The sequence below is a fragment of the Xenia sp. Carnegie-2017 genome, unplaced genomic scaffold (genome assembly GCF_021976095.1).
Source record: "Xenia sp. Carnegie-2017 unplaced genomic scaffold, XeniaSp_v1 HiC_scaffold_6, whole genome shotgun sequence".
NCBI classification, from domain to species: Eukaryota; Metazoa; Cnidaria; class Anthozoa; order Malacalcyonacea; family Xeniidae; genus Xenia; species Xenia sp. Carnegie-2017.
In genome coordinates, this window is record NW_025813526.1 from 728,625 (window position 1) to 739,616 (window position 10,992).

Consider the following 10,992-nt stretch of genomic DNA (forward strand, 5'->3'; position numbering starts at 1 on the left):
CTTTAGTCTAGGTGGACCTGACCACATGACCTTTTAAGGATAAAACACCGTTATACGTATGTAGTCAAAAGGCTATCAACTTAAATCAAATCTCAACCAGAAAATGATTTCTTAATTTACTAAATAACAAGAATGGTCATCTTGGGCGTTAGAAATTGATAAATGGGGGCGTTGTATTCATATATAAATAGAAGATAGTTTTAAGATCTTTTGAATAACATTTTTTCAAATTTACCTGAAAGTTTGTTGTTTTCCTGATATGCATTTCGCCCAATTTGGGAAACAACGACTTCAAAATTTTCAATTTTAAGAAATAAATGATCAGTTTTAAAATATTTTATTCCATCATAATTTTCAGTTTACATAATCAAGGAATATGCAGCCCTATATGCCACTCATCAATTTAACAAGTGAAATTTCTGTCCTAAAATAGTAATAATGATTACAGTCTTAACAACCACAGGCGTACGGGAGCTTTAAGTTTTAAGAGGGTAGTGGTTTGCTTGCCCAAATGTGAAACCGATCTAAAAGCCATCGCAGTAATTTTTAATACCATGCAGATTTTGTATTATCAATTGGTCGCGTAAACTATTATCCACCGATTTGTAAGTGAAATTAAAGAACATATTGCCATACGAACTTCGTACATCACAAAAACATTTTGTGGATGTAATGTCTATACTCCATATTTAGTTTTATGAAGAAATGCATGACTTTATGCACAATTTTCCCTATTTACTCTACTCAACTATTTTGCCCAAGTTTTAAAAAGTTTTTAAACTTTAAAAGACAGTTGCACACCCTTACTCCCCATCTCGTACGTGTAACGAGCTAACAGATAGTTTATTACTTCATGTACACCATGTTGATAAATTTTATAGATGTAAATTATTATTTCCCAAACCAACTAGTGAGAAAGAAATTTTATTTAATGATAAAAATGGTACAACTTTTATAACTACAGCATACAAATATAAAAATGTTAACTAAAATCAATGTTTATAATATCCATGATAATTTTCAAATTACTAGCTTGAGAAAAAAAAGTGACAGTCAGGTGTAAAGACAACTTTCCCAATAACCTAGGCCAATATTTAAAGTGTGTTCGCGAGTTGAGGCAGATCGACTTCCTCGTATCGCAGTAATTGCTGACCTAATCAGTCCGAAAGACAGTTTACAACGCATCCACGTTGGCGTGATGCCATATTGCAGCTTTCTCTTTTGTGCCCGCAGATCAGCTAGCCGTTTATAAGCAATTGCCGTCTCTTTCCCCATACCACCTGATGTTGAAATGACCAGTGGTGTAAAAGCAGCATATTCAATCTCTCTTACTCGATCACCATATTCCCTTTTCTTAGCCATCTCATGCTAACGATAGAGTGCAGGTAGATTGGTGTTTTGGTAGCTCGACGCGTTTGGGTGAAATACCCTTATATCAAGAAATGCATCTTGCTGTCTAGACCAAAAACCTTTAGCACGAATATCTAGTCTCGCTTCTTCTTGTCTATTGGCTGTACGAGGTAATATCACTTCCCCAGATAGAGGTTGTAATTGTGGCTCTTTCTCAACTGTCGAGCAAACTTCTGCCATCCACTGCGCTGTTATATCTGGAACTTCATTATGTCTCACTATTGGTAAACCACCATGAGAACTTATCATCGCGTGATCGGTTGCAAAAGCCTTTCCACAAATGCATGGGGTATTTTTCAATTGCCATCCATAACGTAAACTTAATGCATCTCGAAATTCCCCTTTGTTCAAATTAAAGCCTTGATCTTGTAATGGAAGTACACTTAACCATAAGGGTAATTTTTGCGCATTTATTAGTAATTTATATGGACGCCATGCGTGACCGCGCGCTCGGCCCAATGTTTTTGCACCCCCTGCAATATGGCTGCGATAACCTTGAAAAGGTCTATTGTTTGTGTATTTTATGCTGAGTAAGCATAGAACAAAGTATAACATATCACTGTCAGTGTTGTACTGTAACTGTTGTTTTTTTGCTTATTTTATTATTAAAGGTAAATTTTGAAGGATGATTTTTAGCTAACGTCAAAAATGTGCTTTGTCATACCTGTAACATGCCAGTAATTTAAGAATGGCAACAAATGCATACGCAGCAGTTTAAAGGTACGTATAGTAGTACGTATTACTTTTTTTGAACTTTGGGATCACTGATCACTCTATAAACTTAATAAATCGTAAGATAAACTAATTTGAAGGAAAGCAAGGAAAAGTCGTACTCGTTATCGTATCGCACATTTTTCTAATTTAGAATTATCTAAGTTGATGATCATAGCGATAAATATTATGTTTATGTCAGTATTGCAATAGTTAGCACCTAATTTTTGCCTAATTTTCTACATGATTTTTACTTGTTTTTTGTTTCAATTTGCAATTGGGGGGTGTTACACTCCACACGCACCTCTAGTAGCAACGTCCCTGTGCGTGTATTACATTCGAAACATTCTAACATCGCAAACGACAACGATCGTGGTAACGCGATCGCAATTTATGGCGATAATTTTATGTTTGATAATCTTGTATTTTAGTTGTGTTCAGAGTAAGTAATTTATTTATACTTAGTTGTTCAAGATTTAAGTACTTTCAGGCCTATTTCAAACCTCGAAATTTACATGCGCCGAACGTATGAAATACAAATGAAAATGAGAAGAATTTCCTTATCTTTTGTTTTAAATGCATTCGGTTCATGTAAAGTTAGACGTTTGAAACGGGCCTCAGTTCTTTAATTGTTACTTATATTACTATCTTTTAGTTGGTTTCAGCAACAATTAAAATGTTTTGAATTGTTTATTTTGTAATTGCCACACATAGATACTGATTGTATTCTCAAGGCGAAAACTGTGTTAGGTTACCTAGGAAGTAATTCCGAAATTTAACCGAAAACGTACCAAATAAAAGTAAAAAGCCTGATTCATTTGAGCAGTGAATCGTCTGCTATAGAAAAAATTGACGTGACATCATGCCCTCGAGGAAGTGACATTGGAAATAAATTTGAAGACCATTTTTCCCATAAGTGACAATGGAGGAAAAGCATTCAATGGCATTTAAAATTATCATTTGAATAGGCGTCAGCACATGTGTTTCAAAGAAAATAAGGAACTATTTCCTTAATTACAAATTAGGTTGTTGACGTACATACATTTTTGCTTCAAATACAATGCTTAACATATGTGTTGTATTATGTATATCAGTCCCAACTGTGGAGTAGTTACCTTGCAAGTTTGGTTGCGCCATGTAAACATTTAGGATTTAAGATTGATTCTACGTCAAAAATAATTTAAAGGAAAATTATTCCAACCAAAATTTGTTTGAAGCAAAACTATTTCTGTACGTCAATTACTTAAATGGTAACTAAGGAGACAGTTTTTTTGTTTGCTCTGAAGCATTTTGCGAAGACTCCTGTTTAAATTATTGATTTTGAATTTTCAAACAATGCCACTCAATGCTTTGCTACCTTTGTCACTTCTTCAAACAAACGGCCTTTGTTTTTCTTTCGAATGTCATGCACTCCGTTGTGGGCATCGTAAGCGAAAGGGATCAGGCTTTTTAACTCTGAGTTTGTACTTGTTTGCAGGAATTTATCCAGTTTGCTGGAATTTTATGTGAAATAAGTATCTGATTGTATATGACAGTTTTGTTTACTGAAAATAGACAATTCAAACATTTTAAGTATTCGCTGAAACAGCTATAATTAACGATAATTAACGATAAATAAAGAACTGAAAGTTTTGTTTTGCTCAGCTGGTAAGTATGAATAAATTACTTTCGCTGTGTGTATATACGTGTATATAAGTCAAGCTTAAACTTCTCCACAAGTCGAATTTTCTGTGTAATACATTTCACAAAATGTCGAACTTTGTTTGTGCATTGGTAGCAGTTTTCTGTATTGGTGATATTGTTAAAGGGTAAGCTGTAATTTTTGCCAAAATAGAACTTGCAATATTTAGGTTTGTTAAACTTTCTCTCTCTCTCTCTCTCAGGTATTTCTATATACTTCTATTGCTTATCTTTTAAACTTCAAAAGGCTAATTTTCTGTTAGTTTGAAGATTGCAAATTAATGTAAGTGATTCAAGATTAGTAAGTTACTGTCGAGGAGCCCGCTCCTCAGCTGGTTCACTAACACACTTCGTTTTAAAACTTATATTTTACAAGCTAAACAAGCTACACGTACATCACTGGAGTATTTTTACGCTATCTATTACAGTTAATTATTTACATGTATTTATACTAAGAATGTTATATGCAGTGCGGTGTTTGAAATTAAATGAAGATATGATCTTCGCACTTTGCTGGACAATTTAAGCAATTGTCACCTGAAAAATTCAGGCTCATGAGCCCAACAATTGGCTCATTAGCCCAACAAAATTGACCTGCTCTCCACTGTGTGACTTCATAGCTCAGTTGGTTAGAGCACTGCACTGGCACCGCATAGGTCATGGGCTCGAATCCCGTTGAGTCACCTGGATTTTTCAGGTTCATGAGACAATTGCTTAAATTGTCCAGCTAAGTGCGAAAATCATATCTTCATGTATTTATACTATCGGTAATTACAACAAAACGTATGTCGAGCTTTTCTTTTAGGTCATTAGCAGTACTCACTCTTTCATTGCGTTTCAAGTTCTCACGCGTTGCAACAAAAAAGAAGAACTAACTAAACAAACAAAGAACTTACAAAACGCACTTAAAACAAAGAAATTTTAAAGGGAACTAACATTATTACAACAATTTTATTGCTAAGCTCAAAAAGAATGCAATATCCCACAGTTTCGATGAATTGACGTACAATTTTTAAAATCAATTAAAATCAAAATTGTGATTTAAATCAGTTTTTCTTCTCTGAAAATTTCAGTTGTGTCATTTTATTTAAGAATCACTTTGAAAACAGTCTTAATTCAATGATTGGACATAATGGTAAATACTCGTTACTAGCATCATATACTAGCAAGATAAATCTTATGCCAAAATGTGAAAGATTTCTCAATGACCTTTCCTTCTCTGAATTTATTGCTTATTTAGTGCAATGCTGGCAAATGCAAAAGAATACCATTCAAAAGATGATCTCTCCACAGTCAACTACAACATAAATCACACCTTGAAATATGTTCATGAAAATGTAACATTGAAGGCACAAATTGAAACTATGAAAGAACAAATAGCAACCCTTCAAATATATAAGAAAAAATTAGAAATACAAAAATATCACCTCCAAGTATTTAAGATAACCCTTAAATCGAAAATAAATGTGACGCAATCACAAACGTATAAATTAGTTAGGTTGCAGAAACAAATTGAGAAGACTGAATTTAAAATGGTTGATATTTCGTCAAAAATGAAAAAACTGGAAGCACAAATGGCAGCAATACAAATGGAGTTAAAAAGTCTTCACAAAAGCTTAAAAGCGCTTTATATAGAAAATAGACAGCTTACAGGAAGACACATAAGCGGTAAGAATGATTTTCAAAGAGGCAGAGAGACATTTAAGACATATATATTCTTTTCAGTGTATAATAACATTTACTTGATCATGACGTTGCCCTATTTTGAGTTCTTTAACCATAATGCAAAATTAACAGGAAAGGACTGTGCAGATCTGTACAAAAAAGGTGGAAGAGGAAATGGAGTCTATCAAATTGATCCTGATGGACAGGGATATTTCAATGTTTTCTGTGACATGACTTCGTCTAGTGGTGGTTGGACTGTGTTTCAACGACGTCAAGATGGAAGTGTAAACTTCTATCGCGGTTGGAAGGACTACAAACAAGGATTTGGTAATCTTAAAACTGAATTCTGGCTTGGTTTGGATAAAATACACCGACTAACGTCTGCAAGACGAAATAAACTTCGTATTGACATGGGAGACACATCGGAAAACAAAAAATATGCTGAATTTGATTATTTTGCTGTAAAGAGCGAAAAAGATAAATATAAACTGAGTCTCGGAAAATACTCAGGTAAGGCAATAAAGCTACGGGTACACCATTGATTTTGCACAACTGCTAAATGCATCAAATTTCACATCATTACCAGCACCAGCCTAGTGGCTAAGCGTTTAAAATATTTTTGACCACTATATTGAAAGAGTGTACTCTTACAAAAAAACAAAGACAATTTTTAGTATTTCACAAATAAAAAAGGAAATCACTTGTCCACTTGTTGATCCTTAATATCTATTCAAAGCATAAAAATCTCCATTGTGTATGATTATACACGGTCACGTAGGCTCCATTTAATTCTGTTTGATGAATTTCAATTTTAATGTACCACCAGGAATAAAGATTGAGTGACAGACAAGTTAGGTCTTGAACGTTGTCAGTAGTCACAATGTTGCTTGTATATTTTGTTGAAAATTAGTGTAATGGCTACAAACTAATTTAACAACAACATTCGAAAGGAATTTACTGATATAACTATTTCCTTAATTTTTTAGTAGCTGCACAAAAAAACTTAGTTATCTAAGTTGCTGAACTTTGATCAAATGAAGTTTGATTTATTGATTTCAGGGAGTCTTCCTTAAGGCAAGCCAAGGTTTGCTGTTAACAGGAACAGAACAATTTTAGAGAGCAATTTTATCATTTAAGTATTCAAGTTATTCAACCTTGCAATATTTTGAACGTATTTGATATGTCGACACTTAACATTACTAGTTTAGTTTCACTAGTTTAAGCTCAAAGTTTTACGGGATTTTATTTGTACAGTGTATAGTTAGACACTTGATCTAAATGTATGATACATATAGTTTTTGTTCCTCGTTGCCAATATTTTTGTCAAATGCAAAGCATGCATGTGACGTATGTAATAAAGAGAAAATTTATCTATCTTAACACAAACTATATGTATTGAGAGAGTTTTAACGAGTAAACGACGAATTAAATGAAGCTAAATAAATGCTAATCAAAAAATATTAATGAGCTTGCTAACTAATCAAAGACTTTAAAAGGCACTAAATAGTAGTAAAATATCTCAAACATTACCATTACTATTTAGGAACTGCTGGGGACTCATTATCTTACAATAAAGGGATGGCATTTTCGACAAAAGATTCAGATAATAATAGCTGCGCCATTCAACGCACTGGTGCTTGGTGGTATAGATCTTGTAGCTATTCTAACCTAAATGGACACTACTACCATGGCAAATATAATGGTCAGTGGAAAGGTGTGGTTTGGTATGCTTGGAAAGGAGCTTCGTATTCCTTGAAGTTCACTGAGATGAAAATTAAGCCTTAATGGATTTTCAACATAATTTTCTTTTTCATGACAATCACGCAATTTATGCAAGAAAAACGTCATGTGACATATTTTAGCTTTGTTGTTCAGATTTAATAAAAAACCTTTACGATTAACATGGGTGGTAAGAAAGTGAACAGATAAACTTTTAGTAGCCGTAAGAAAAGTAAGCACATTTTGAAGAATATTAGAAATAGTTGTAATTTTCAATGTTTTTGAAACGGGCCTTTTGTTTTTCTCAAAAAAGGCTTCTTAAGTCACTTTTCACAAAATGTATTAAAGAACTTAAGTGTAAATCTAGATTAGGCATGACTTAAAATATAAATACAGAAGGAACCTTTGATGTTTTTGTCCTCGCATATGTTGTGCCACGCATATCAGCTGCCATTGTTCCAGTCAGCTTGCCAGGGGTTTTTTTTGTTCCCAACGTTGAAAATGATCAAAGAGTCTCGAAGTCATTTTTCAGAAATCACGTTATGTAATTTAATGGTTAAAAACTACTGACAAACCCTAATCAACTGGCTGGAAAAATATGGCCAACGTGAGGACGCTTTGTACACTTGGTAGGACCTGCTGTATAATCATAATTAAGATGAACGGCATGAATAAATAGAGACAAGACATAACTTTGCTTCTCTTTAAATTCCAAAATACAGCATTCCAAATACAGCATTTTTATTTTCATTCCAAATACAGCATTTTTAATGTGAACACAGCAATTTTTACTCTTAATAACCCCGCTCTAGCCTTTAAAGACGAAACTGTACGTCCCAACTCTTTGTCTTTTTGTAGTTTTTAAAACAAAAAAGAAGTATTTAGTTTTTTTACAGTTTTTGTCAATAAAGGATGCCATTTAGGTAAAAGGGGTAGCTTCTGAACCACATTTGGCCGCACAAAATTAATGTGACATTTCATTATTTACCGAAAGTAAATGGTTTTCTAAATTATTTCACAAAAATCTATAGCATTTGCAAAACAAATAACACCAATAGATACTCAGCAGTATGTGCTTTCCGTCGATATAAATGTTAATTCTTAAAGTTTTATAAAATAAAACACATTACAGTTTCTGCTCTGTTACATCATTCATATACATTGTAAGAAATAATCACTTACCAAAGTTGATCAAAATTTGAGGATTTTATGTTCTAGTTAGTACAAAACCGAGACAGCCAAAATGAAATTCATTTACTTTTCTAAGGGTAGACGAAATTTCAGGTTTTCGAATATAGCAATATATCAAATTAACTTAAGCATGCATGCATTTATTTTCAGAGTAGTTGGATCTAACTATATGATATGGCCAGAAACAAAACAGCTGTATTCATGTGTTTTAAATGTACTACATGGGCATTGGCAATCAATAATTGGGAGTTGGGCTCATAGATATTGTTTGATATGAATTATAACATATTGATCTAAATCTTTATCAATCCCCCACGACCATTATAGTAAAAATATTTTGGTGTTTTATGTGCATTAAGTACAACAATCTTAAATACAAGAACGGGTGCCCTCTATCAAAACGCATTCTATTTGAAATCACAAGGAGATTTAACTGAGTACTTTTTATTTACATACAAACGATCTTTTAAAAAAATATTTTTAAAATATTTACTCATAAAACAACGTGGAGAATTAATAGTTTATTACCGACACACATGACATTTGCTAAAATTTGCATTTAATAGAGGAGTGCATTTGCGTTTTTTTGCTAAAGTAAATGGTTTGAACCCGGAAGGATCGTTGCATGTTTGTAAATGTCGATCGTCCAGGGTGGTAAAGTCCTGAGAAGGACTGTTTTTGTTGTTGTTGACTGACGTTTCGACAACCTTAGCGGTAATCATCTTCAGAGTCAAACTCTATGACTACATGACTACCGCTCAAACTATATGACTATATGACTACCGCTAAGGTTGTCGAAACGTCAGTCAACAACAACAAAAACAGTCCTTCTCAGGACTATACCAATCTGGACGATCATCATTTACAAACATGTTTTTGCTGAATCTTAAACCAATGGCTCAAGCGTTCATTTAACCGATTTTTTGTCCACGCTGGCTTAGTTATATTACTAACACGTAGGGTCTTGGGAAGCTATCGGTGTCCAGGTGTCTGGACACCCACTACTTTTGGAGCGTGGGTGCCTTTTATATGAGGGACACCCACAACTGTATTCCTTGCTTTAGCGTATGTAACATGATGAATGCCATATTTTTATATTTGTACCAAATACTAAAAATAATGAACGGATCCTTTACACGGTCATGAGGCAGTTATTATAAATTTGCTTTAGATAGGAACTGCCTACAATCGAGCTTTAATGAAAAATACATTATTTTACTCATCAATATCTTATATGTTACATGGCTTGGTTGCTAAGTACTCTTGATGAAATACAAATATGCCAGACAGTAATTTTACAAGCAATTGGAAGCAAACAAAGCAAAGTGTTATTTCTTTTAAAAAACTAAAATCAAACAAAAATGAAATTATAGAAGGAACAGAAATAACTTGTGATATTAATAACAATTTTATCAAAGTCAATCAAACATGGCAACACTAATAAAGAAATTTTGAAGAAATATATAGTCTTCTAGAGAAAGTTTTGCAATCATTTTCTGTAACTTATTTGTTGTGCATTTGATTTTACTGAACCTAAAGAGGTATGCGCTATATACATTTTAATTCTTAGTACATCATAGTTCAAATAAGAAAGAATAATAAAACTTCTATTAGACTTTCACAAGATTCGAAGATAGCCTTCGCGTTCATCATATTGTACTTTGTTTACTTTGAAGAAATCTCAAACTTAACTTTGAAAATTTATAAAACAAAGCTTTTTAATGTGATATATTTAAGGCAACATAAACAGAAACGTTCCAAATCAATTTAACAGTAGATGTAAAAGAGTTAACTCACTCATTCTTTGACAAATCATGATCGTTATCATTTCCTTGTACTTTGCTTACAATGTTTTCAAGTGGAGAAGTTTCTTCCCTGTATACCACATAAAGCAACTACCAGTCTTTAATTATGAACAAGAGCTAGTGAAAAGAAATACTTCATGACACATAGTGCATGGGATAAACAAGTTTAACAGTCGTTTAAATGAACATATAAGAAACAACAAGAAATATCGTTTAAAGCTTCATTTTCACTTATTTCTTCGTCTTCACTTGAGGTCACTTAAGCATAGAATAGGAAATGAACAGAAGGCCAACTTAGTGTCGGAGCCTTTGAAGTCAGTGTCCTCGCGCATGTCTCATTGCGCATGCTAGAAACTCGACGGCCGCCATTACTTTGGCATGTAATGGCTAAGGAATCTGTATATAACTGAATTGTGCGAGAACATTAATTTACACATTGTGAAAGTTTACTTTTGAAATATGAGTTCGAATTAACTTCAAAATACATTCTAAATACTGCCAATTTGTCTTTAAAATCGCGATTTTCTTACACAACTATGCCATTAACTGTATAATTTATAGTAATAAGCAAACGCAATACTTGCCAGAGTAATGGAAGATCTGACGTAATAGCATAAAAAATCTGGATACATTGCACCTCTGAGTTGGCCTTCTTTTCATTTCATATTCTGTGACGTAAGCTACAATACAAAGCAAACCAATAAAAAAAAAGTTATCTTCATAGTTATTATTACGTCTGTCTCCTTTATTTTCTAGCAGCAGTTTAATGAATGAGGACGGAAGAAAGTTTTTGAATTCTTTTATGGACATC

At 33.2% G+C, this 10,992-nt stretch overlaps 1 protein-coding gene across 1 annotated transcript; it reads left to right on the forward strand.

Moving 5' to 3' along the window:
• The first annotated feature begins 3,841 nt into the window (after positions 1-3,841).
• On the forward strand, positions 3,842-6,100 carry LOC124457429 (angiopoietin-related protein 7-like). Its single transcript, XM_047007690.1, has 3 exons — positions 3,842-3,929; positions 5,042-5,469; positions 5,599-6,100. Exons 1-3 carry the CDS (start codon positions 3,871-3,873, stop codon positions 6,006-6,008), a joined length of 897 nt encoding a protein of 298 aa, XP_046863646.1. The 5' UTR covers positions 3,842-3,870; the 3' UTR covers positions 6,009-6,100.
• The last annotated feature ends 4,892 nt before the right edge of the window (positions 6,101-10,992 follow it).